This window comes from Raphanus sativus, chromosome 6 (assembly GCF_000801105.2).
Source record: "Raphanus sativus cultivar WK10039 chromosome 6, ASM80110v3, whole genome shotgun sequence".
In the NCBI taxonomy this organism is placed as follows: Eukaryota; Viridiplantae; Streptophyta; class Magnoliopsida; order Brassicales; family Brassicaceae; genus Raphanus; species Raphanus sativus.
Genome location: NC_079516.1, coordinates 852,046 through 878,158, shown reverse-complemented (window position 1 = coordinate 878,158; position 26,113 = coordinate 852,046). Strand labels below are relative to the sequence as shown.

Below are 26,113 nucleotides of genomic sequence, written 5' to 3'. Positions count from 1 at the left end.
TCAAGTTATTGATTAATATTTATTTTTTTATCAATTGTAATTTTATTTTTTATTTATTAATTAATCAGTTGTGTAAACAATAATTATTTATTAAAATTATTAAAAAAATAAACAGCAAACTAAATTTAATATTATAATAATAGAGAATATTTTTTTTGGTGTGAAATTTGGTGTTTGTGATTGGAGATGAAAAATAAAGTGAAACATCAAAACACCAAATTTAATGTTTTTTTCACACCAAATTTGGTGTGTGGGTTGGAGATACCCTTAGGTTTTAAGTTTTGAAGTTTGCAGCATTCAACACATGTAACAGTAAATGCTTAAAGAAAAAAAATAGTTGGTGGCACATGTCTCCGTAGACTTGGTTGTACGTCCGCCACTGAACCAACCTGTTCTCCTTAACCTCTTTCAGTTTTTCTACCGCTCATATCCAATAAGCAAATTAATAACATACCGCTCATATAATCAACCAATAAGTAAATAAATAACATTGTATATGTTTCCTTTATTAATTTTGAGGTATCACAGAATTATGAGAAAATTTAGACTAATTTCAAAAAAGAGATACAATGTACAAATAAATTATTTCTCTGAATATGCAAATGGACACGAAATTAATGTGCCTATATCCATGTAGATCGAACACGTCCCAGCCCCGTTCCTTTACTAGCCGGCCACAATCTAGGACATTTTATGTGTGTTTAACGTTACATAATTTCATTATAATGTGTAAACACTTCGGTAGTATACTGGTCAGAATAATCTATCAAAATATTGTGCTAATAAAGGCGTTGTGATTTCTTTAAAATTTTGATGATATGAATAACTGGTTATTGCACAAAAAAATGAATAAATGGTTAAATTTTTTTAGTAAAAATGTTAAATCTATTACCATTTTTGAATTTGTAACAGAATTACAAAGAAACAACTAGCTAGCGACAACAACAAACTACAGAATTGAAAAAAAAAAACACACCAAAGAATTTACCTATCAAAGACCTACAGCGAGATCACCTAAACTGAAGGGAGAGGTTTTACTTGCTTAACTCGTTTACTTATGTTTTTTTTTTGTCGTAACAGTACTTACTTAAGTATTTTTTTTTCTGGTCGAATACTTACTTAAGTATATAATACAGAAAGTATGTACTAACGTCTACTGGATTAGTGGATTATATTGTATTATGGTTACATGCAGTCCATGTTATCCAGTCGACTCTTCTCTAATCATTGGGAAAAAGCAATAATTAGTCACTATCATCTCTATGCTAATTATTAGCTACATTTATACATCCAACACACACAAAGTAGACTTTATATAAAATAAATACAGCAATACATAGTCGCCTTACTTCAGAGATTTTTTTTTTTTTGAAAAAACTTCAGAGATTTTTTTTTTTGAGAAAAAAAAAACACTTCAGAGATTTATTGCATCTAGAAAACTTTATCATCACCTTAATTTATACATATGTCATGAGATATACGATAGTTACCACTCTTTAGTATATTTGCAATGTTAGTCCAAATCGGAATTCTCGGATTAATCAATTTATATAATACTATTATTGTTATTGGTTGATGATCTGAAAAGTCTTGGAGATACGATGAGCTGCACTTATTGATTTCTTGTTAACTAGTAATATTCTTTACGTGAAGTGGGTGCTCTTCACATCATGCAGCCATGAACAAATGAGCATATACTTCATATATAATACAATACACACAGACACAAACATGTACTATATATGCTCTCTTCCTCTGTTTTCCCCTGTAATAAGTTGTTCAACAACAACAATGTAATTCTTGTTTTGAGAAAATGGTAAGCTTAACATGTTACCAAAAAAAAACATGTACTATATATCCCCTATCTATGAATAGCGCAGGTCTTTTTTTTTTTAAACACTGAAATTATATTCAACAAGACAAGATACATGGTGGAATGCGGTTGTAAGATACAAAGCCAGCAAGTTTCATTTCCCTTGTGTTTAGTTTTACTTTGTCCTATGTTTCTATCTTGTTTCCCTTTGATAGGGTTTAGTTTCTAGAAGCACTTGTTGCTTGCTGGCCTAGTTTCCAGGAATAGCGCAGGTCTAATCCTATGAATAGTAAATGAATTAACTATAATTCACTGCTCATATATATATTGCATGATTATATTCGGTGCATCTATACTATTAAAGTACAAGCACATTTGGATTTTTTACTAAACATGCCTTTTCTTTAACTCACATTGCTTATTTCATTAAGGGCAATCAAGTAATATTAATAACACATTTTTATTGGGTTATTTTTTTTGGATCTAGCCCACTGCCCACATCATCTCTCTTGGACCATTTGAACCGATTAAGAAATCATATCCAATTCTTATTTTTTTTCTCTAATTCAAATAATTTATTTTCAATCATTCTTAATATTTTGTGTAGTGAACAAAAATTAATAACTTAACTATTATGTTTTTTATTTTTAATATAATTTAAGCATTCATAAAAAAAATTGAATTTTTTCATTGAAAAGTATAAATCTTTATTAAAAGTATATATTTTTTATTAAAAAATTAACCACATAATAAAATTAATATATCAGAGTTATACCAACTTAATTCATTAAAAAATAAAGTTTAATTTTCTAAACATAAATACTCATTAGACCTGGACGTTCGGATACCCATTCTGGTACGGATTGGTTCTTTCGGATATCGAGTTTTTCGGGTTTTAAAATTAAACCCCATTCGGGTTTTGAAATTAAACCTCATTAGGGTATTATAAAATTTCGGGTTGGGTTCGAGTCGGGTCTTTCCGGGTCCGGGTGGATTTGGTTCTCATGCATAAGAACCTGCAAAATAACCAAATAACCAAAGTATCTAACGGGTTCGGTTATTTGTACTTAAAGTAACCAAAGTATCTGATTCGGTTCAAATTTTTGTATCCAAATTATTCAATAGTAACCAAAAATATACATTTTATACAGTTTTTTGGGTAAACTTTTATCCAAACTATCATATTTTATCCAAAAATACTCAAAAATACCAAAAATAACTACTATAGTTAACTTATAAAATTAATTTAAAAATTAAAATAATTATAAAAATAATTATAACATATATTTTAGATATATTTCAGATATCTTCGGGTATTCATTTGGTTCTCGGTTTGGGTCGGATTCGGGACCGGTTCTTCGGATATAGCAATTTAGAACTCATTCGGATATTTACCCCGGGTCTGATCGGGTTCGGGACCCTGATTTTTGGGTCGGTTTCGGGTTGATTCTTCGGGTCCGAATATTGTGTTCTGGCCTATACTCTTTTAAAATGAAACACGATAAAAAAAAACTTAAGTCTTTTATAAAAAAAACAAATATATAAAAATATGACATTTACTAAATATTTGTCAATTTAAAAAAAAATAAAGGAAAATAAATCCGCGCTTTGAAAGCGCGGATCAAAATCTAGTTTTGATTTTAAAGCAATAGAGCTGAAGACGTTTCATTTACTATTTGTGGAAGATCTGTGTTACAATATACTTTTGGAATTTTTAGAGGGAAAATAAAATCTATATTTATAGGGTTGAAGAGATTTCAATATTACCTACACCTGCAATTATGTTTCTCAATTTTGAGAAATACGTTCCTACATTATATTTATGTGTTAGTCTTATATGAGCTATTTTAATATTAAAAAATCTTAAAAAGTTTTAAATAAGAAACTGTTTTACTAATATGAGTTATTTTGTTGTTTAAGCATTTAAATTGAAATGATATATAGATTATAGTTATTATTATATCATTGATCTCTTTTTATTTTTCTTTTCTATATTAATGCAAAAATATATAAATACTAAAATTTTAACAAAATAAAATTATTAGAAAATTCATATACTATTCCTAAAGAAAACCAAGAAACCATAGTTTTTTAATTTTTGTTAAAAAGTATGTGGTTGTTTTAAATCAGATTTCCCTAGATTCTATAAAATCTATTTTATATAAATTTTGATTGGTAAAAAAATAGTTTTTAGAAAATTAAAAATAAAAAGTATTTTAAATGGTAAAGAATCAACCAATTAATAAATTTAAAAAGTGGTAAAATATCCAATTTAATTATATTAGGCATTATCTAAATTATGTAATTTATATAGTTTAATAGTTATCTCATTCCGTGCAGGGCACAGTTCACTGCCTAGTCTTGGTTTATTATATCCAACTTTTTTTTTAATATTATCACAATTCACAAGTTACACTTTTAATTACAATTTTGGGAGAAAATATCATGGTCAATAAAGAATGTGAATATGCATGCTTCTGAAATATATAAATTTATAACCAATCGATCGAGTAACATATCACATTACTGCGTTCTTACGTAAATTCATAATTAACAATATTGATTTAATTTACCGCATTCGTATGTATATATATACACACACGTCGTTGATGTTGCCCTACTTGATTGATTCATACGTTTGGTCTCATGAATTTACATATTTTGGAATTAGTTTAATTAAGAGAATAGGTCATTAATATTTTAGTTAATACTTAACTCTCCCAATCATTTTCACAACTCTCAGTCTTCTCTGATAAGTCGTCGTACTCTTACGACATATTGGTTGGACTTAATTATTCTCCTTTGGTGTATCACTTAATTAGAAGAGTGTATTTATGCACTAACTAAACCAACATGTGCGTAGAGATGCGTACGTATACGAGTATACGTATTTTTTTTAATTTTTTTTATTTTTTTTGGTCTAACGAGTATACGTATAAGAAATAATATATACCAATCAAAATAAATAAAACAAAGAAGATAGAGTGGAGTAATGGTAGAGAGAGACGAAAAGGGAGAGCCGTAGACTCCGTGAGAGCCAGGCTTGCACTATCATTAATTTACACATTCGTTCACCAAAAGTAATCTAGTTGCCTCTACTTACAATTTCTTTTCTTTTTCAATTTAATTGTTTTCAATCATATAACAATATTCAAACTAATTTCATGATATATATATATATATATATACAGCTGTTGCATGAAATATTTTTACAGGCTATAAATAGCATGTTTAGTTAAAATTCGATGGTTATTTGTATGTCACAGTCATTGTCAATAACAAAAGAAAAAGTTAGTTTCAGGTTAGACAGTTTCGTTGACATTTGTATTTAGCATCTAACCACGTTTAATTATTTCCAAACAAAAAGTCATGTCAGATTCTATAGACAGAACTAATCCAATAATAAGTTGTTATACAGAGTAAGAGAAAGAGGATGTTGAAGAGACAAATAATTCATAACTCAAGTTATTGTCTAAATTTACACATTGTTTTTTGTTATGTTTGGTGGTGTATGTCCTCTCTCTCTAGCTCTTGTGTATTGTGATGAGTTTGCCAAGTTGGGAAAATTGTAATAGAGACAATAACAGAAGTACTAAAATTTAAGAGGCTGCAAAAAGACAAGTCCAACATATTCCACACACTTGAGAATGTGGTGTCTCTCTATTTTACTCCTCTCCCTAAATCACTCTCTATTTATGTATGCATCTCTCCAATCCACACACATATATCTCTCTTAACACACACATACATTTTTATATATATGCAATCTTGATCATCTCCATCTTCAAATTCAGTTCTCTCTAGTTCATCCTCTTTCTTTGTTTCTTGAAACTCTCTCTATATCAGCCCAATGGACACAGCCGAGGAAGCGATACTGGTTGCTAAAGAGCAAGCCTTGATCATTAAAGGGAAGAGGACTAAGAGGCAGCGTCTTCAGTCCCCAATCCCTTTCTCTATTATCCCTCCTATGTCTTCTCAAGAACCGGATGCCCAAGAAAAGTCCACTAGTCTTGTTTCCAAGGGGAAAAGTCTCAATGATGAGATCAACAACAACAATAAGAATGATAACAACATTTTGGTCAATGGTATGACATCTTCATCTTCTGCTTCTTCATTTTTCAACAATGCGACATTAAAGGCCGCAGCTGACGAAGAAGATCAAGATATGGCTAACTGTTTAATCCTCCTTGCCCAAGGTCATTCTCTTCCACACCACAAATTCAGCCACCAACAACCACTAACAAGACAACTCATGGGAAGTTGCCAAGAATCCGGTAATAACAACAACAGCAATACGTATAGATCTAGCAGCAGGAGGTTTCTAGAGACATCTTCATCAAACGGGACCACGACCAGTGGAGGCAGAGCTGGTTACTATGTTTACCAATGCAAAACATGTGACCGAACTTTTCCATCTTTTCAAGCTCTCGGTGGTCATAGAGCCAGCCACAAGAAGCCTAAAGCCACTGCGGGTCTTCATGACCTCAAGAAGTCTATCTACAACGACGCCGTTTCTCTTCATCTCAACAACGTCCTCACCACAACTCCTAACAACAATAATAATAACCATAGATCGCTTGTGGCCTACGGCAAAGCTAATAACAATAAAGTCCATGAGTGTGGAATATGTGGAGCTGAATTCACATCCGGACAAGCCTTAGGTGGTCACATGAGACGCCATAGAGGCGTGGTGGTATCTGCCACCACAGCCACCCAAACCGCGACATTAGCCCTTCCGGCTACTGCAAACACGGCTTTGACATTGTCGCCTATGTCGTTCGATAAGATGTCTGACGGTCCAGTTCAGGCTCCGGTTAAGAGAGCGAGGAGTGCAGTTGTGTCATTGGATTTAGATCTGAATCTACCAGCTCCGGAAGATGAGAACCGGGTCAACGGATTAAGTGTTGCTTCAAAGCAAGAACATGGACATGAACAAACACAACGGAGAGAAGAACAAAAGTCTATTGTTTTGTCTTCTGCTCCTACATTGGTGGATTGCTATTACTGAATCAAAATTTTGACAAGACGTTGTAGCCCAATGGTTAGGACGGGTCCCCGCCTGCACCCAGGTAGGGGGTTCGATCCACGCCGGAGGGAACTACCTTGCAACGCTCTTGTCACCCACACGGATATGGGCCATGCTTTCGGCCCATTTGAAAAACTGGGAGGGGCGTCTATCCGTGGGCATTCCTTCCCCTTGGGGATTAGTCTGGGCCTTCTGGGCCTGGGATACCCCCAGGTTAAACAAAAAAAAAAAAAAAAAAAAAAGATTTTTTTTCTTCTTTTTGTTTACTTCATTTCAGAAATATATATACATCCACACTGCTTTTTTTGTCTTCGTACTCCACATGTGCAGATGCTACGTAATAACATCGGAGTAAATAAAAACAATTATATTAAGGAAAATATTATTAAGACTAGACTTTTTTTTTGTAACACCATTAAGACCAGACTTTATGTAATGGTATCTACAAACAAATATATATGCATGTATATATAAATCATTGTCGTAGTTTATTGAGAAACAAGTTATTTGCATATCATTGTATATATACAGTCTTATTTTCATATAGTTTTGCAAATTAACCAGAATTTGTCTATCACTGGGTTGTGATTTCCAAAAACACAACATCTGTAGTTATATTTTTCAAGATATAAACACCAGATGTTACAATAAATATAAGATAATTTTAAGAGTGTTTTAAAAATGACTCAGATGATTTCAAATTTAATGAAAAGAATATTTTTTTAAAGATGATCCTGAAATTTGTGAAAGTTAAAAGTTTATGTCACATTTTTTAACACTGATTTATTATTACTATGCATGTTTACTTTTAAAATAAATGTATTCTTCGGGGAAAAAATGGTTCAACCCTTTTAAGAACAAACGTAAATAAAACTTGAGAAACTTTGGTGCGAAAAATTGAAAAAGAATTCATAAAAAGTGCATCACGGGTCCTAAGTCTTTTTGTTAGTATACTTGGTCCTGCTGACATTAAAATTCTAGGTGGAGAGTGAAGGTTCAAAACTTCTAATTTCTAAATGTAGTACAGTAATGCCATTTATGCTTCTTCTTTTTTTTGTTTGTTTGTTACCCCAAACTCGGCCTTGTACGATCAAAATAAATAGTGGGCTTTGAAGTTTATATTCTAAACTCAGAAGAAATAGGGCCCAGATTGTTTTTTTGAAGTTTAGGATGAAAAAGTTGTGTTGATATTTCTAGCATTTTGTCCAGAGACGACAGTGGTGTCAGCTGTTATTATACCATTAAAAACTGTGACGATCTAAACTAAAAGAGATAGATACATTGACCATAAGCTTTGTTTCGTCTTTGTTAAATAAGTAAATATTTGGTTTATTTATAGTTACGATATATATAAACGAAGACGAAACTAGGAACTGAAAACTGAAAACTGAAAAAAATTGGATCGGACTTGCACTACTGATAGATATAGAAAAATAAATGAATTAAGAGAAGATGGGGAAGATGATGATTCGTGTGGACCAAGTCTTCGTCCCCTATAGCTTGCCTTATTGGTAAAGTATTCTTCTGCGAGCAAACGTAATCGTCACTCCTTTTTTCTTGTTTCCAGCCATTCGATTCTCTCATTAACTTTTTTTTCTCTTTTTGGTCAACTTCTCAATAACTTGTTGTTGTACACATTTGAATTAATTAACCTAGTCGTTGTTATGATCTCAACAATCACTTGTTTTGAATTTTTGAATCGACAATATCTCTGGAATTTATTATTAGAAAAAATTACATTCAAAGGCAGTTTTAAGTTTTTTATATCATAATAAGACAGTTTATGCTACAAACACACTTTTTCCTAACTTCAACACATATCGTTCAACTTTTCAAGTTGAAACATAACTATACTGTGAGTGGTAGGACCCACTTTCATCTCTCTATTATCTTTTGCATCAACTTTCGTCTCTTTTTCTTATCTTATCTTTTTTCTGAGAAAATTTTTCATCTTCTTTATTTTATCTTTGACTTTCAATTTTTTTTTCAAAAAATAATCTTTGCAAAATTCAGATTAAATTAAAAATACATTTCATAATTACTGATTTATCATCACAAACCATAGATTTTCTTTCTCTTACACAAATCTTCTCTTCTGCAGTATATCAAATCCGATGGGAAGCCTCAACGTCGTGCCCTCAGCCTCTCCTCTATGGTGTCCCAAGAGGTGTTCGTGGTTATATCATATCAGCCCCTCTTCGTGCCTTTGGTGGATCGTAAAGGGAAGCCACCGCTGCATTGGAGATTAGGTCGCCATTGTTGAACCTTGAAAAAAAAATTATTTAATTTTCATATGTGGTCTTTGTAATTTTAAATATTTTTACTATTACCCTAAAACTTTTAGATTTGCAAATAAGTCTTCTTCAGTTAACCTAAAATTTCTAAATTTGCGTTTTAGACCCTATAAGATGAAATGAAAAATAAATGTATCAAAACTTCTAAATGCATCTTTTTAGCAAGTATACTCAAAATCATTAAAATTATTAAATATCATAATTTGATATATGTAAAAATGAATCAGTGTACATGTATCATTACGTATAATATTGTACACGTGGACAATAGAATATATGTGTACACGTTGACAATATTTGACACCCTGAGTACCTTTCAAGTATCATTCAAAATGTGATTTTGGGTTTTTAACCAAATAATGTGATTTGAGGTTTTAGTGAAATAACATAATTGTACGGTACATTGTTTTAATGATATACAATGTACACAAATGAAAATGTGCACATAAACACATATAAACATGTACACATGTACAAATCTTCGAATGATGTACAGTGTACATGTATCATCTTCGAATGATGTACAGTGTACAATGTACATGTATTATTTCGTATAATATTGTACATGTGGACTGTATAATATATGTGTACACATTGACAATATTTGACACATTGTGTACCTATCAAGTATCATTCCACTTTAAACTGGTATTGCGCTAAGTTAGAAGATCTACATGTTTAATGTTTATGTATACGAACTCCGGTACATGTGGAACGAACTCTCGTGTACATGTGGATGTAGAGCTCTCGTGTACATGTGGATGTCGAACTTCAGTGTACATGTGGACATAGAACTATCATGTACATGTGGACATAAAACTATGATGTACATGTAAATATTTAATTTTGGTATAAATGTGGATAGTGTACTCCAATGTTTTAAGATGTATAGTTTACATGTATATGTATTTTGATACATGTATAGTTTCATACATGTAAAAACATTGATACATTGATAGCTTGATCTTAAATGGATATTTTGGTACTCTGACAAATATGGTGTACATACCTTGATACTCTGACATATATGGTGTACATATGCACAATGTTTTAACAGTGTAAGTGTATAAGTAAATGTCTAATTGAATGTTGCACCATGGTAGAATATACATGTAAATATTAGTAAACAAGTGTACATGTTGCTAAGTTTATTATTGAGCTACTTGTATTCATAAGAGTGTACATGTGGACACTATTAATAAAGTGTACATATGTACACTATGTATTCAAATGTACACTAGTGCTCAATATTCTACATTTACATCATTTTACTTGTACATGGTACAAGCTGGGTGATATCTCATAATTTTAATGAGGTTTAAAATTTATTATTTGTTCATTTGAATGTACACGTGTATATGTTAAAAAGCGTACACAAGATAACATGTGTACATTAAATAAGGTGTACATCAACATCGGAGATATACCTTCACTAATCTCAAAAGATAGATCGAATGATGGAGAAAAAAATTTCATAAAAAAAAACTGAAAATTTGATAGTTTGAGACAAATTGATAATAACCTAACAAATAAAAGACCATATACAAAAATGTAAGAAAACTCCATTGTTGTCTAAGCTTCACCGTATAACACTGTAATAGATTCCGACCATCACAGCCATGCTTCCCCGTCCTTATACTTACAAAGACAAATCTCTCTCTTTAACATATACATGCGTACACTAACATTATGTACACATCCACGTGGTCGCCCAATGTATTCGTGTACACGAACAAATGTACATATACAATTTATGTACACATCGCATCCATGTGGTCATCCAATGTACTCGTGTACACTAACATTATGTACACATTCACGTCATCTATTTTTTTTAAAAATGTTTTTTAGTTAGGGGCAATTTCGTAATAATTTCATCTTCTTCATATGAGGGTTTTCTGCGTTTTCTGCAAATATATTTCATAGCCACCATTGATTTTTAGGATACAATCTTCATTATTTTTTGCTTTTTTATTTCCAAAACTTACAAATATTATATAGATTAACCGACTAGAGCCCAAAATAAAAAAAAAAGACAAAAAAATTGTAATTTTCGAGTTGGGACAGATTATATCCAAATCGCCATAGCTCTTCTACACCAAATGTTTACCCCGGGTTCCCCAATCGTCTGTATTGTGATGCCACCGCATCTTTTGTCGGCTTGGTTGAAATTCCGATAGTCATTTAAATCTTTGTTTTCCATATTTTATTTTGGGATTGAGTTGTTGTATAATAGAAAATTGAAAGCAAAAAAGAACGATGGATTTTTTGCCATTAAAACCAGAATTGATTGATATAGAGAAAGAAGAAACAAAAGTTTAATTAAAGTGGGATCCATTTAGTTAGAAGAATAAACGTAAGTTAGCTTATAATTGCAAAAAACTACCTTAGGAGCAATAAGTGCTCTATTATGTAATAAAAACTCATAAACTGCTCTATAGTATAAATCACTCTTATTATTACACCTTAAAATAATGTCCCCTCTCACTTTCCCCAAAAAAGAAGAAGAAAACGATATTATCCTTGTAAAAAAAAACCTTTTTTTTGTCAAAAAAAAAAATCTTTTACACCAAATTTTAAGAGATTAGATAAAATGTAAAAACCGGATAAAATTCATAAGGTTAGATAAAATGTAAAATTAATAAGATCAGATTTTTTTATGCATTTACTTACATGTATCTGTTGGCATTCTGATGAGTGACAAGAATTAATAACTTTTTCAGAAGAATATAAAGCCATTATATATTAGATATATGTTTTCCAAAAATATTGTTTCCTTATTGGGTATATTAAAAATTGCACTATTTGAAGATATACAAAATAATGTTTTCAAAAAAAAAAATATAAAATATATTTAACTAGAGATATGATACACACAATGATTTTAGTATTAATAGGAAACTTCGATTTTTTTTTAAAAAAAAATCTTTGAATCGAATAAAGATCTGTTACACTTATTTGATAGATATATTATTCTACTTTGTCAACTCTAGATATTATGCTTAAACCATTTTAGCAGACTCCTTTGCATTTTTTAAATTTTTTTTTAAAAAAAAATTGGTTTAACGACAAAACCTATCCAGTAACGTCTTAAAGGGTTTAATTACTGCAATACTCTCAAAAAAGAGAGAGAAAAAAAATTAAATTAATTAGGGGAAAAATGAAAATGAAAATCGGAATCGCAATCCGAAATAGCCAACAAATTTCTTGCAATTGAAGGCATCTCTTTGGTTTCTTCTCCATCAGACACAAGAAAAAAGAAAATCAAAATCCCATCGCCCAAACTTGTCTCTCTCGCTGCTCTTCACAAGAAACCCTAAGTAACAAGTATGGGTCGTGAATCTGTGGTTGCTGTTGTTTCTTCTACTCCGGCGACTGCGCCGAGTACTGTCGTGGCGGCGACGGCGCTTGCTCCTGGCTTCCGATTTCACCCGACTGACGAGGAGCTCGTGAGCTATTACTTGAAGAGAAAGGTTCTGGGGAAACCTGTGCGCTTCGATGCGATTGGAGAGGTTGATATCTACAAGCACGAGCCCTGGGACTTAGCAGGTTGGTTTCTCTTTATATTCTTTGCCTATCTTCTATGAGTCTATTTGCTATGCCTTAGGCTGTAACACTGTGAATAAAATTTGCTTCCAATTGACTTATTAATTGGGAAAAAAAAATCCAGTTTTTTTTTTTGTTTTTTTTTTCAGATTTGTTGATGCCTTGTGTTACAATTTGTTCTCTTTGTGTTTCAGGAAATGAAGTTTGTTTCTGTGTTTAGTTATCTGAATTAGTCTTATTTAAGTCAGGTTCAATTTTTGTGCTTCCACAATTAGTTTGCTTGTGTTTCAGGACAAGAAGTTTTGTTGTTGTTTGCGTGTCTCTCAGTATATCTCTGGTTTGATTTTTCTCTCTTTCTGATGTGTTATTGTGTGTTTCAGTGTTTTCGAGGTTGAGGACAAGGGACCAGGAATGGTACTTCTACAGCGCGTTAGACAAGAAGTACGGCAACGGCGCTAGGATGAACCGAGCCACTAACAAAGGCTACTGGAAAGCCACCGGTAAAGACAGAGAGATCCGCCGTGACGTTCAGATCCTCGGTATGAAAAAGACTCTCGTTTTCCACAGTGGGCGTGCCCCAGACGGGCTCAGGACCAATTGGGTCATGCACGAGTATCGCCTCGTGGATTATGAAATTGAAAGCAATGGGAACCTCGTGGTATGGCTTTTCTTTTTTATATGATACTAACTAAAGAATCCTAACTTAACTCGGTTCTTTGTTTGGGTGCAGCAAGATGCATATGTGTTGTGTAGAATCTTTCACAAGAATAACATTGGGCCTCCAAGTGGGAACCGATACGCACCGTTCATGGAAGAGGAGTGGGCTGATGATGGTGTAGCTCTGATTCCAGGAGTAGACGTTAGGGTCAGGGCAGAGCCAATACCATTAGCTAATGGAAACAGCCAGGTTTGTACTTCTTTCATTACCCAAAAGCTGTTTAGTTTCCCAATCTTATGGATTCATGTGGTTAGGAGATGCAGTCAGCGAGCAAGGAGATCATTAACATCAACGAGCCACCAAGAGAGACTACTACTACTCCAATGGATATCGAAGTCAACCATAAGGATAACAACAATAACCATTGTGATGATGAAGATGAGGATGAGGAAGCACTCAAACGTGAGGAGGCAGATGAAGAAGATGAGCATCCTCCTCCTCCTCCTCCTTCTCTATGCATTCTCAACAAAGAAGCTCCGTTGCCTCTCCTCCAATACAAACGCAGACGCCAAAACGAATCAACCAGGACCACCACACAGGACCACTCTTCGTCCACAATAACAACCGTCGACAACACACCAACAACTGCCACCAACACAGCCATCTCTGCGTTGCTCGAGTTCTCACTCATGGGCCTCTCTGACAAGAAAGACAGCCAGCCGCAGCCTCTTACTCCACTTCCATCTCCCGAAGAGAGGCTGAATGATCTCCAGAAGGAGATTCACCAGATGTCCGTTGAGAGAGAGACATTCAAGCTTGAGATGATGAGTGCGGAGGCTATGATCAGTATTCTCCAGTCCAGGATCGATGCCCTGCGTCAGGAGAACGATGAGCTGAAGAAGAACAGCGCTAATGGACACTAAATGCTCTAAAACTCCATCTCTCCAGGCTTCTTCTTCTTCTCTGCTTTAGTAGCTGTGATCTCCCCTAAAGTACTTTGACCTATATCTATTAGCTTCTTCAGACGGATTGAGAACCGTGTAAAATTAGGATAAACCGGACCGGTTTGGGTGTTTTTTTCTGATGGTTCTACATCTTTTGAGAACATTCTCAGGTTACTCCATTGTGATATATTATCATCTAAGTCTATTCAGTTAAAAACTCTCTTTAATCCGTCTCCAAGTATGTCCACTCTTCAATCTTCATGATCATGTCTGAGTGCATAACCGTGGTTTTAGTTTGGAATGACCATCTGGTCTCACCAGACAAAGTAGTTATCTTGCTTAATGTTCTCCTCGAGAACTGTGAAGAGAAAGCTTCTTAATTCTTAGGGTAACCTCGTTAATTAGTGATAAAGAGAGGGCACAAAGGTCATTTTGATTAATTGGCTAGCGTTACGAATTACGATTAACGAATGTGGTTCCGTCAACGACGTTTGAAGACTTTCATTACACGGAATTTGCAATTATTTCGAAAAAGCAAAAAGAGTTAGGTACGAATTTAAACCTGGATACGATTTTCAAAAGCGTTATGTATTTTTACTTTATCTTAATTTTTTAAAAAACCGATTAATAATCTTCTTTTTTCCATCTGCAAAATAATCCAAATAACCAAACCAAATCGAACCGACTAAAAATCCACGTGTATCTTTCTTGTGCATCAAACTAGTATTAATCTTACAAGCTTTCTACGTTTACTGTGTCATAGTTATCTTAATGTACGGTCTAATTTCTTGTTTATCAAGTGTCAAAGAAGACTATCAAAAAAATCAAATACAGACGTACGTATTTTGAAATGGTTTTAATCAATGCACGACATGACGTATATCTTTATCAAATTGGGGTGGGTTTTTTCAATTTTTGACTATGTCGATATGTTATACGGAATCTGTCTATGTTTTAACTCTTTTCAGAATTTAATGTCTCCATCAATAATGAGTTTGTGTGTCCCCCAGTAGTAGAATGATCGTACCTTGTTTGTATGTGTGTAGTATATTGGTTTTTGATCTTTACAGAGTTAAATGCTCTGTTCTTTTTTTTTTTTACTTTTGGGCACCACTACGATACGTCAGCGTTTCAATTAGTATTTTACTACATAATACGACAAAAACCTACTCAGTACGCTAGGGTTTATTACTGCCAAAGAAAAAAAGAAAATGGGAAAATGAAATAACTTGTTTGGGAAAAATAAAAAGAAAAATAAATTTCTTGCAATTGAAGGTACCTTTAATCTTGGGTGTGCTTCCTCTCTCTTTGGTTTCTTCTCCCGTCTAATCGATTAACCCACTTTCCCAACTTTCCTTTGGGTGTTTTCGTTTCGTCTACTGAGGTTCGAGAAACCCTAGAGACAAAGTACTGTCTTTGCTTTAAATGGGTCGCGAATCTATGGCTGTTGAGTCCTCGCCGCCGTCAGCGACTGCTCCGGCAACTGCTGTTTCGGCGACTGCGCTTGCTCCTGGGTTCCGATTTCACCCGACCGACGAGGAACTGGTGAGCTATTACTTGAAGAGAAAGGTTCTCGGGAAACCGGTACGGTTCGATGCGATTGGGGAGGTTGATATCTACAAGCACGAGCCTTGGGACTTAGCAGGTTCTCTGGGCTTCTCTCTCTCTCTCTCTCTCTCTTTGTCTCTTTTTTTTTTTGAGTATCTGTTTGAATTGGGTTTCTCTGTGATTTTCTTGCTTCTGATTTGGTTCTTTACGGTTTGGTCTCCCGACTCAATTCTGGGAAAAGAGTTTGGCTTTATGGGTTTCGTTCGTTTTCTGGTGAAATTTCGTTGAAGATTAACCTATTGCTATGCTTAGGATGTAAAATTGTGGAAAGAATTTGCATTTTATAAACTTATTAAATGGGGCAAATCTAGTTTTTTTTTTTTTTTTTTTTGAGGATTCTTAAGAGTTTCTTTGCTATCTTGTGCTTCAGTTTTGTTTGCGTGTATTTCAGGGAATGAAGTTTTGTTGTTCTGTGTTTTAGTTTACTTGTGCTTCCCACATTAGTTTGCTTGTGTTTCAGGACATGAAGTTTGTTGTTACGTGTCTATTGTCTAAGCACATCTTAAGTTTGGTTTTTTTCTCTTGTTCTGTGTTTTGTTTGTGTGTGTTTCCAGTGTTTTCGAGGTTGAAGACAAGGGACCAAGAATGGTACTTCTACAGCGCGTTAGATAAGAAGTACGGAAACGGCGCTAGGATGAACCGAGCAACTAACAAAGGCTACTGGAAAGCTACCGGTAAAGACAGAGAGATCCGCCGTGACGTTCAGATCCTCGGTATGAAAAAGACTCTCGTTTTCCATAGCGGTCGTGCCCCGGATGGGCTCCGGACCAATTGGGTCATGCACGAGTATCGCCTTGTGGACTATGAAACCGAAAGCAATGGGAACCTGGTGGTATATATAGTTTACCTATTGGTTTATCTGATGATACTCTCCAAAGAATCCTATCTTAAGTTAACTCGGTTCTTTGTTTGGTTGCAGCAAGATGCATATGTGTTGTGTAGAATCTTTCACAAGAATAACATTGGGCCTCCAAGTGGGAACCGTTACGCGCCGTTCATGGAAGAGGAGTGGTCTGATGATGGAGTAGCTCTGATTCCAGGAGTAGACGTTAGGGTCAGGGCAGAGCCGCTACCGTTAGCCAATGGAAACAACCATATGGGTCAGGTTTGTACTTCCTTCATTACCTAAGAGCTGTTTAGTTTCATTTTAGTATTTTGTTATATGCAAAAAGATCTCTGTTGAAACCAATCTCTTAAGTGGTTTCAGTGGATTGACTCAGTTTTTTTTTAGACTAGTTTATTGATTAATCACTCTACTATTTCAATGTTACGAAGTGCAAGTGTTGAAATGATTTGATGAATCATCTCTTTAACTCTCTTGGTTTGATTTGCTGAAGTGAGTCTTCTCTAAGTGCTGTTTCAGTTTGGCTGAGTTGTCTCATCTGTGAAGTTGACCAAACAATTTTGGTTCCTTTGAAATACAGCCAGAAAGCAAGGACCTCATTAACATTAACGAGCCACCAAGAGAGACAACCCAAATGGATATCGAAGTCAACCATCAGAATCATCAAGAGAATAACAACAACAATAACCGTCATGATGAAGAAGCTGAGGAGGCACTCAAACGTGAGCAAGCAGAGGAAGATGAGCATCCTCCTCCTCCTCCTCCTCCTTCTGTATGTGTTCTCAACAAAGAAGCTCCACTGCCTCTCCTCCAATACAAACGCAGACGCCAAAACGAATCAACCAGGACCGCACAGGACCACTGCTCGTCCACAACAACAACCGTCGACAACACACCAACAACCTTAGTCTCATCATCAACCGCTGCAGCTGCCACCAACACCGCCATCTCTGCGTTGCTTGAGTTCTCACTCATGGGTATCTCCGACAAGAAAGAAAACCCGCCGCAACCTCCTCGCAAGGAAGCTTCTCCTCTTCCTGCTGCTGCTCCACTTCCATCTCCTGAAGAGAAGCTGAATGATCTCCAGAAGGAGGTACACCAGATGTCTGTTGAGAGAGAGACGTTCAAGCTTGAGATGATGAGTGCAGAGGCTATGATCAGTATTCTCCAGTCCAGGATCGATGCATTGCGTCAGGAGAACGATGAGCTCAAGAAGAACAGCGCCAATGGACACTAAAATCATCTTATCTGTAGTCTCCCCTAATATTATCATGAGCTATCTATGTAACTTCTTCAGACAAACTCAGAACTGTCTGAGACTCTGTTGTAAAATTAGGATAAACTCTGTTTTTTTATGGGATGTTTATGCATTAACATTTTCAGGTTTGGTCCATTGTCATATCATCTAATCTTTTCAGACAAGAACACTCTTTGTCTGTTTCGAGAATTCTTGGTGTTGTAAGCTAGTTTGGGCAAGACCGTTATTAATGGTAAAGTCTAGAGGCATAATAGTCTACAGACAAGAATTTATCTCATACGTATAAAGTTGTTGTCTTTATGAGAGAGTAAAGTGCTTTTCAAGTAAAAAGTCGTGACTGCTTGTCAGAACAGAGGACATTATCGTCATTGACAATTCGGGTATTAGGGGCTACGAACGCGATTGCGTCAGCGACGTTAGAAAACTTTTGTTACACGTAACTTGCTATTACCTTTTTAACTGAAAAGTGTTTAATTCGAAATAGATGCCTACATTCCATTTTCAAATGGATATTTATATTTATTATTTTTACATAATTTAGGTTTTGGTGGGTTATAATTTGATTTTTTAACACTAAATAATTATGCTCTATAATCGTTTGTAAATTTTTTATAATTTGTCAAAAATTAATTTAGGTTTAGTGTCTCTACGAAGACTTTTCTTTTGGTGCTAATTTTACGCACCAATGCACCTACCAACCATCTCAAATCTCAACAAAATCCAAAGACTTTCTTTGAGTCTTATGACTAGTTCCAAGACTTCCTACGTGTCGGTGCACATAGAGACTGTCACTTAAAACACATCACAGCTTGTCGTTTTTAAATTTTAATATACTCTATTGGCACACATTCCTGGAAGATTTTAAAACCTCGCGAAGTAGTTGTGTTTGGTCCGTCGTCTTCTCCAGTCTTTCTCCGCTTCGCTTTTTCTCTCTCACATCTTTATTTCTTTCTTCTCCGACACGACAAAGGACGATACTTTGAATCCAAACCTAATGGGTCGCCTTGGTGGTGGTGGTAGCTCCTCCTCCTCATCAGAGACGTCGTCGCTTGCTCCTGGTTTCCGATTCCACCCGACGGACGAAGAACTCGTCCGTTACTACCTAAAACGCAAGATCTGCAACAAACCCTTCAGGTTCGACGCGATCTCCGTCACGCACGTGTACAAATCCGAGCCGTGGGATCTCCCGAGCCAGTCGAAGCTGAGAAGCAGAGACCTAGAGTGGTACTTCTTCAGCGTGCTCGACAACAAGTACTCGAACGGGTCGAAGACGAACCGTGCGACTGAGAAGGGTTACTGGAAGACGACCGGGAAGGATCGGGAGATTCGTAACGGGTCGGGAGTCGTCGTTGGGATGAAGAAGACTCTCGTTTATCATAAAGGTCGTGCTCCTCGTGGTGAGAGGAGTAATTGGGTTATGCATGAGTATCGTTTGGTTGATGAGGAGATCGTTAAAGCTGGTGTTCAGAAAGTAAGTTTGTTTGTTTTGTTAGAGTTTATGTTATGGTTTTGTTGACTTTGTTTGTTGGGGGATTGTGGATAGGATGCGTATGTGGTTTGTAAGATATTTCAGAAGAGTGGGTCTGGTCCTAAAAATGGAGAGCAGTATGGTGCTCCGTTTGTTGAGGAAGAGTGGGAGGAGGAGGATGGTATGACTTTTGTACCTAATCAAGATCTTGAAGATCAGGTTTATGTTGATGTCAATGACAATGACATTGATCAGGTTCGTGTTCTAGTAGTGTTAGGTCTTATTGCAATGTAATGTACTATCAACTTATGGGTGAATGATAATAGTAAAAGTAGAATGGAAGCAGAACATGTTGGAAGTAGTTGATTTTAGGGTTTGGTTTTATCATTTACTGATCTATTGTGGTTAGCTTTTGGTCCTTTTGTATTCATGGAGGATTCAGTCTTGAGGAATATAAGAATAATCCCTAATAGATTCCCTTAGGCTGTTTTTGTTTTTTTTAATTCTGAAATATATTTTTTTTTAAATTCTTGTAGAAGCTTGACGTCTATGATGCCATTCCTATTCATTTGGGATTTGATCATGGGGAATCCAGCAATAACGTTGAAACAAACTACTCAGACTCGACAAACTATATTGAACCAGGAAACTATGGTTACTTTGAAGGACCAGTGGAAAAGCATATCATTCATGATGGTAGTAGCCTTCAAAATGAAGAGAATGGCTGCGGCGTCCAGGAGGAGAGCAGGGCAAACTTGCAATCTTCTGACAACATCTTTGACGCTGATGCATCACTCTACAATGATTTTCCTGTTGAGAGTAACTACTTCACCGGTGAAGAGTTTCTTGACCAGAACAGTAGTCTTCTGCAGAACGATGGTCTGTACCTAGACGCGAATGATCTCGACAATACTCAGGAAGATGTTTTCAACTTTGAAGATTATCTTACCTTCTTTGATGAGGATGACCAAAACTTAACTTTTGATCCTTCCCAACTGATGGGAACTGAAGATAATATTCCTGATCAAGAAGAGCTCTTTCAAATGGTATGTTAGGTTCTGTTTCAACCTTTTTCTTTTCTTAGTTTCCTTTTAACTCACCTTTAAAAAAAATCTGACAGGCCGAGACTGAGGCAGCCTCAGGAGGCAAACAAGTGGTGGAAGAAGCATCTTGTTCCAAACAAGTCCATGCAGATGCAACAGAGTTTGAGCCAGGTAAAAAAAAACTCGCTCTTAATAGGCCTCACGTGTTCTGTTTAGCTGATGGGATCATTTCTTGATAACGCAGATTACAAGGACACGTTCATCAAGAAGGCGAGCCACATGATCGGTGCAATTCCCTCTCCAACTATATTTTCTTCAGAGATCCTCACAAAGGACGGAGTTGTCCGGCTACAAGCAGGACAACAATCAGGTTCGGTTCACGTAAGTATGATCACAATATCAGACAGCAACATGGATTGGTCGTACGGCAAAAACGGGAACCTAGACTTGCTCCTTTCTTTCGGTCTGGTCCAAGAGAACGTGTCGGGAAAATCAGAAAATCATTTAACAAGAGTGATGCTGATCTTCGTATGTTTCTGGGTCCTCCTACTCTCAGTCAGCTTCAAAGTAAGCACCTTGGTTTCTTCTCGTTGATAATAATAAGTACCACTGTTTTAAAAAGACAGAGAGGGAGAGAGACCTTTTTGTGTTGAACACATTGATTGTGTATATAGGTTTACTTGTAGTCTTCTTCGGCTACTCAATGATTCTATATCACAAGACATTAAAATAATGTATCTTCAGAGTTCAAAATTATTCTCGTCTTTTGTTGCAGTACAAAACTTCTAGTATCTTCCTTATTACATACAAACCAATCAAAATTTGAAATTGTTTTTAGTTCAAAGAACATTGTTTGACACAGAAGATACAATAAACAAACCAAGACCGATACGTACCTTTTAATAAACCGGTTTGTCCACCTTTCACGAGGAACCAGTGAGAACTACGTACCCTCTTTAACGAAATTTAAGTCTCTAGGTTGGGTGGGCTACTACCACAAGCTTTGTCTATTACAGAGACAGTAGTTTTTAGTAATTTTTATAAGGTCATTCAATTAATTATTTTGATTAGAATCCTTTGAATCACATACCTCCATTGTTTTCTTCCTTCATCAATGAATTGTTGATTAGTCTAATTTTCCAATTAAATTTAACATAAAGTCGTACCATTAACATAAAAGTGTCGAAAATAAAAGACTAAAACAAATCATTAAGACCCTATTCTTTTGTTTCTTGTGTGACTAACCATTCATTAAGGAGTGACTTTGATGTTATGAAGAACCATTAAAGGAAATAATGATTAATGATTTCAATTAAATTAATTTTTTTAACTTTTTTTGGCACAACAATTAAATTAATTAAATTATTTACCTTCTTCGTGGCTCTCATCTAATGACCAATGGCACCTTCTCTCGTACCATATATATAAACTGCCCGGCTCTCTTCTCTCCTCTTCTTTCCAGATTTTTCTCCGTTTTTAATTTTAGCAACTAACCTTTTTTCATCGATTTCCTTGTTTCTCGTTTCGCCATTGACCAAGTTACTCGAATAGGTAATCTCTCGATCATCATTTTCCGCTTAATTTCACTCCGATTGTTTCGCATCACAGGAAATAATCAAAAGCTTTTTTTTTTCTTTTTTTTTCCAGGAAAAGTGAAAAAAATTAGGGTTTTTCTCGGTGATGATTGATATATTATATACGATTATCATCAGGTGCGATTACAATCGAGTGTGAATCGTTTTGAATGTAGAGAGATATTGTGCTATCGATCATGATATTTTTTTTTTGGTGTGATGATGTTGTGGTTTAGATTCTGAGTGTGATGATGAAGAAGCTTTTGTGTGTATTTTTGATGATTTGATTTTGATTAGAAAAAAGAAAAAAAAAGTGAGTAATTGTGAGGAGGATATGACTGATATTGATCCTGTGCATCAAAAACCTGATTCTATGGACGGTTACGAGGAATTCATCGACGAAGATTGCATCTCATTTGAGTCTTGCAGCACTGTTCACAACCCTGACAATGATCCCCATGATCAAGAAGACGAACATCCTCTAAGGAGGAGAAGAAGGTCTGACCTCCTCCATCAAGGAGGTGGTGAAGTAGCTGAGTCCTCTGCCGCCAGACAGTCCAGGATCCTAAGCCGCTGGGCTGCCAGGCAGGCTCAGGAGATGATCACCACCATCGAGAGGAGGAACCGCGAGTCTGAGCTCATCGCCATCGCTGGCTTGCACGCCGTCTCTACGCTAGACTCGTCTTTCCTCAGGGAGGAGGCGCGGGATCCTCCTCCTGCCGCCTCTTCCAGGCGCCAGGCTGCTGCTGAGAGGCCGAGGCCGAGGACTCAGGCGTCTGGGATTCTGCAGATGTGGAGGGAGTTGGAGGATGAGCATGTGATTAACAGGGCGGCGGCACGTGAGAGGATGAGGTTGAGTGGGAGCAATAATGAGAGGGGGTCGAGTGAGAGTGAGAATGGTTATGGTTCTACTACTTCTAGTAGGGAGCAGTCTCCGGATCTTGGCGATGTGGAGAGTGAGAGGGTGAGGCATATTATACGTGGATGGAGGGACGGTGGAGTCAGTAGTGATAATAATTCATCTAACGTCGTGAGACAGAGAGACGAGAGAGGAGAATGGCTTGGTGATACTGAGAGAGAGAGAGTCAGGATTATCAGGGAGTGGATGCAGATGACAAGTCAGCAGAGAGGAGGAGGAGGAGGAGGAGGTGGTGGTCGTGCGAGTCGGAGAGAAGATCAGCAACAGCAACGGTCTCTTGGTTCACAAGATGACGGGACTCATGAGAGAGGACAAGTTCAGAGTGAGGAAGGGAGACGGGAGCATAGTCGTAGAGACTTGAGGAGGTTACGAGGAAGGCAGGCGTTGGTTGATTTGCTCATGAGGATTGAACGAGAGCGACAGAGAGAGCTTCAGGGTTTGTTGGAGCATCGTGCAGTCTCTGATTTTGCTCATCGCAACCGGATTCAGGTTTGTGCTTAGGACATCATCTTTCTCTTAGTTGTTCAAACATGGGTTGCATAACGTAATGATAGAAGCAAAGGGCCTTGTAACTTGTGTTTTAACTTTGTGAATTTTTTACCACAGTCGCTTCTTAGAGGGAGATTCTTGAGGAGTGAGACACCTGCAGAGGAAGTTAGAGCTCCATCAATGGCAGCAAGTGAAATTCGCCAGCTAAGAGAAAGACAGACAGTTTCTGGTTTGCGGTAAAAACTTTTGTTCTTTCCCGTTGAATGGTTGAGTGTTAACATATACTTGTCACATACTCGTGTGAAGTGTGAATATGTTATATACTTGCATCTAATGGTTGGCTTGCATTTTCATTTTATCGAATTTTAACCTTTTTATCATATAGCTTTTCTCGCAGCTAATTTCTCAATTTCGTATTGACGATCACAGGGAAGGAGTTCGTGACAGGCTAGAAAGCAACACTAATGCCGATAACATCAACACTTCCACGAGTAACCAAACAACAGCTAATAATTCTGATCTAAATGAGAGTTTAAATTCTTCTAGACAGGGGAACGGTACCCCTCTCTTACCTAACGATTTGGGAAGCTCGGAAAGTAACCAATCAGATACAAATTGGGAAGAAGATACCAGTCAAGAAAGGGCTTGGCCTGCTGAAGTTTTCGCAACAGACGAGAGGCGAAATTTGCTGCAAGCAACGTTAAGCCAGTTCAGTGAAAGAGATGATAACGGAAACAGAGGTATAAACGGGCCAGAAACCACAGTTGGTGACCTGCACCAAGACGGAGCTGGAAACTCAAATGAACCTGTTATGGTAGAAGGTCAGAGTGTATGGCCTGTAGATAACTCCAGACAATCTGATGGGAATCAGCCTCAGACACGGTTTGGAGGCCCAAGGACTCGCCGTGTAGTACCAATGAGGAGATTAAACAGGCTGCATATACCTGATGATGATAATCTTAACAACAGCATTGAACTCAGGGAGCTACTGAGCAGGTACAGAGATAATGGATTCGTTTTCACTCTCTTCCTGGCATCTAATTTTTTTAAATGGAATTATATTTCTTTTCACTATTGTAGGAGAAGTGTTTCTAACCTTCTACGCAGTGGCTTCCGTGAAAATCTGGACCAACTGATACAGTCATATGTTGAGAGGAGAGGAGGAGGACTTGCTCACATTGACTGGGATTTTCAACCAGAAACATTGGATTCCCAAGAACATCGTAGAGAGCAACAAGGGTTTCTACAGGACGAGGATCAGCTTGATGTCGGCATCAATCAATCACAAACGCTGCCAGCTCCACCAATGCCTCCACCACAGCCAATTTGGCATCACACTAGCTACCCTCGTTCTTTGCATAGATCTGAATTTGTAAGCCTAAATTGCTCATGCACTTTGTTTGTTTGTTTTATTCTCTCTCTCTCTTATCATAAAAATAATGTATGTGGTTTGGTGCTGGTGAATTAGGAATGGGAGATAATGAACGACTTGAGAGGAGACATGGCGAGGCTTCAGCAAGGAATGAGTCATATGCAGAGGACTTTGGAAACATGTATGGATATGCAGTCTGAGCTGCAGCGTTTGGTTAGGCAAGAGGTCTCTGCAGCTTTAAACCAATCTCCCAGTGACAAAGGTTTTTCTTTTTTTTCTCTCTCTCTCCTTTCTATCCAAATTTCATCTCTAGTCTGCATTATCTAACGATCTGTTGATTCAAATGCCATCAGGTCTTGGACCAGGAACATCCGAAGATGGGTCAAGATGGGCTCATGTAAGGAACGGGACTTGCTGTGTCTGCTGCGATGCCGACATAGATGCCCTCTTGTACAGGTAAAATTATTTGCTTTAAACCCGGTTTTGTTTGTGTGATTTTGCAGAACCAAAAACTAGTGTCTGAATCATATCTTTGTGAAATCTGTAGATGCGGGCACATGTGCACTTGCTCAAAGTGCGGTTACGAGCTGGTCCGGACCGGAGGGAAATGCCCCTTGTGTAGAGCGCCAATCCTTGAGGTTATACGAGCCTATTCTATCGCATAAACCCCTGTGAGATTGGAGAAGAAGAAAATGAGATTTTTATTGATGTCTGAGCGAAGAACAGGTTTGGAACCTTTTTATATTTGTTCTATAAAACCTTCATTACTTCTAAATCTTCGTCTAGTTTAAGATCATGTTCGTCTCTGAGTTCTTGAATCTCTTCTGCAGATTGTTTCAGGGATGTAAAACTCTGGGATCAAGCCAAGAGCAGACACATATTTATTCTGACATCAATTGTTTTGTTTTTTTCATCATGTACCTCTGTTTAAAGACGTAACTAATTGAGTGATACTTGACAAAGATGATGGGATGAAAATGAAATAATCATATTTGTGCATACAGTTACACCATTTGATAAATATAACCAATATTTGTATGTTTCTGCACATTGCGTTAAAGTTAGTTACATATTTATGGATACATCATACATGGCTCATTGCTTGCATCCCAAACCATGATGATTGTATGATAAAACCGGTATGATGATTAAAACCGGTTTGATTTGTCGGTTTAATTTCAAACCGTATCTTGTTTCTCATGAAAGCTTTTCAAGAGAAACAGCGGTACCATATGTATCTCCCTCGCAATATCTCAA

The 26,113-nt window shown here is 36.4% G+C and overlaps 5 protein-coding genes across 6 annotated transcripts; all 5 read left to right on the top strand.

Annotated features, from left to right (window-relative positions):
- The first annotated feature begins 5,501 nt into the window (after nucleotides 1-5,501).
- On the top strand, nucleotides 5,502-6,822 carry LOC108810989 (zinc finger protein ZAT5-like). The gene has a single exon (XM_018583058.2). The coding sequence runs from the start codon at nucleotides 5,664-5,666 to the stop codon at nucleotides 6,819-6,821; it is 1,158 nt and encodes a 385-aa protein (XP_018438560.2). The 5' UTR covers nucleotides 5,502-5,663; the 3' UTR covers nucleotide 6,822.
- Nucleotides 6,823-12,261: 5,439 nt separating this feature from the next.
- On the top strand, nucleotides 12,262-14,508 carry LOC108811935 (NAC domain containing protein 50). 2 transcript variants are annotated; one of them, XM_018584053.2, is made up of 4 exons: nucleotides 12,262-12,682; nucleotides 13,060-13,337; nucleotides 13,410-13,586; nucleotides 13,652-14,508. In XM_018584053.2, exons 1-4 carry the CDS (start codon nucleotides 12,463-12,465, stop codon nucleotides 14,258-14,260), a joined length of 1,284 nt encoding a protein of 427 aa, XP_018439555.1. In that variant the 5' UTR covers nucleotides 12,262-12,462; the 3' UTR covers nucleotides 14,261-14,508. The 2 variants fall into 2 exon arrangements, with proteins under 2 accessions (XP_018439555.1, XP_018439556.1); XM_018584054.2 differs by having other exon boundaries at nucleotides 12,263-12,682; nucleotides 13,661-14,508.
- Nucleotides 14,509-15,532: 1,024 nt separating this feature from the next.
- On the top strand, nucleotides 15,533-18,119 carry LOC108811933 (NAC domain containing protein 52-like). The gene is made up of 4 exons (XM_018584051.2): nucleotides 15,533-15,926; nucleotides 16,444-16,721; nucleotides 16,809-16,994; nucleotides 17,314-18,119. The coding sequence occupies exons 1-4, from the start codon at nucleotides 15,707-15,709 to the stop codon at nucleotides 17,968-17,970; spliced, it is 1,341 nt and encodes a 446-aa protein (XP_018439553.1). The 5' UTR covers nucleotides 15,533-15,706; the 3' UTR covers nucleotides 17,971-18,119.
- A 749-nt stretch (nucleotides 18,120-18,868) lies between these two features.
- Nucleotides 18,869-21,266, top strand: LOC108811932 (NAC domain-containing protein 53). Its single transcript, XM_018584050.2, has 5 exons — nucleotides 18,869-19,462; nucleotides 19,535-19,714; nucleotides 19,996-20,505; nucleotides 20,580-20,673; nucleotides 20,747-21,266. The coding sequence occupies exons 1-5, from the start codon at nucleotides 18,986-18,988 to the stop codon at nucleotides 21,094-21,096; spliced, it is 1,611 nt and encodes a 536-aa protein (XP_018439552.2). The 5' UTR covers nucleotides 18,869-18,985; the 3' UTR covers nucleotides 21,097-21,266.
- Nucleotides 21,267-21,906: 640 nt separating this feature from the next.
- LOC130496887 (uncharacterized) lies at nucleotides 21,907-25,938 on the top strand. The gene is made up of 10 exons (XM_056989507.1): nucleotides 21,907-22,053; nucleotides 22,150-22,214; nucleotides 22,313-23,484; nucleotides 23,602-23,720; nucleotides 23,914-24,480; nucleotides 24,565-24,856; nucleotides 24,953-25,118; nucleotides 25,210-25,312; nucleotides 25,404-25,582; nucleotides 25,687-25,938. Exons 3-9 carry the CDS (start codon nucleotides 22,411-22,413, stop codon nucleotides 25,519-25,521), a joined length of 2,439 nt encoding a protein of 812 aa, XP_056845487.1. The 5' UTR covers nucleotides 21,907-22,053; nucleotides 22,150-22,214; nucleotides 22,313-22,410; the 3' UTR covers nucleotides 25,522-25,582; nucleotides 25,687-25,938.
- Nucleotides 25,939-26,113: the final 175 nt, after the last annotated feature.

Excerpts from the sequence above, each read along its gene's own strand:
- LOC108810989 (XM_018583058.2), top strand. The coding sequence starts at position 5,664 with ATGGACACAGCCGAGGAAGCGATACTGGTTGCTAAAGAGCAAGCCTTG.
- LOC108811933 (XM_018584051.2), top strand. The coding sequence starts at position 15,707 with ATGGGTCGCGAATCTATGGCTGTTGAGTCCTCGCCGCCGTCAGCGACT. Across the intron at positions 15,927-16,443 it reads CGAGCCTTGGGACTTAGCAG|TGTTTTCGAGGTTGAAGACA; the intron begins GTTCTCTGGGCT and ends GTGTGTTTCCAG. Across the intron at positions 16,722-16,808 it reads AAAGCAATGGGAACCTGGTG|CAAGATGCATATGTGTTGTG; the intron begins GTATATATAGTT and ends GTTTGGTTGCAG.
- LOC130496887 (XM_056989507.1), top strand. The coding sequence starts at position 22,411 with ATGACTGATATTGATCCTGTGCATCAAAAACCTGATTCTATGGACGGT. Across the intron at positions 25,119-25,209 it reads CCAATCTCCCAGTGACAAAG|GTCTTGGACCAGGAACATCC; the intron begins GTTTTTCTTTTT and ends AAATGCCATCAG. Across the intron at positions 25,313-25,403 it reads ATAGATGCCCTCTTGTACAG|ATGCGGGCACATGTGCACTT; the intron begins GTAAAATTATTT and ends TGAAATCTGTAG.
- LOC108811932 (XM_018584050.2), top strand. The coding sequence starts at position 18,986 with ATGGGTCGCCTTGGTGGTGGTGGTAGCTCCTCCTCCTCATCAGAGACG. Across the intron at positions 20,506-20,579 it reads AAGAAGAGCTCTTTCAAATG|GCCGAGACTGAGGCAGCCTC; the intron begins GTATGTTAGGTT and ends AAAATCTGACAG. Across the intron at positions 20,674-20,746 it reads TGCAACAGAGTTTGAGCCAG|ATTACAAGGACACGTTCATC; the intron begins GTAAAAAAAAAC and ends TTGATAACGCAG.
- LOC108811935 (XM_018584053.2), top strand. The coding sequence starts at position 12,463 with ATGGGTCGTGAATCTGTGGTTGCTGTTGTTTCTTCTACTCCGGCGACT. Across the intron at positions 12,683-13,059 it reads CGAGCCCTGGGACTTAGCAG|TGTTTTCGAGGTTGAGGACA; the intron begins GTTGGTTTCTCT and ends TGTGTGTTTCAG. Across the intron at positions 13,338-13,409 it reads AAAGCAATGGGAACCTCGTG|CAAGATGCATATGTGTTGTG; the intron begins GTATGGCTTTTC and ends GTTTGGGTGCAG.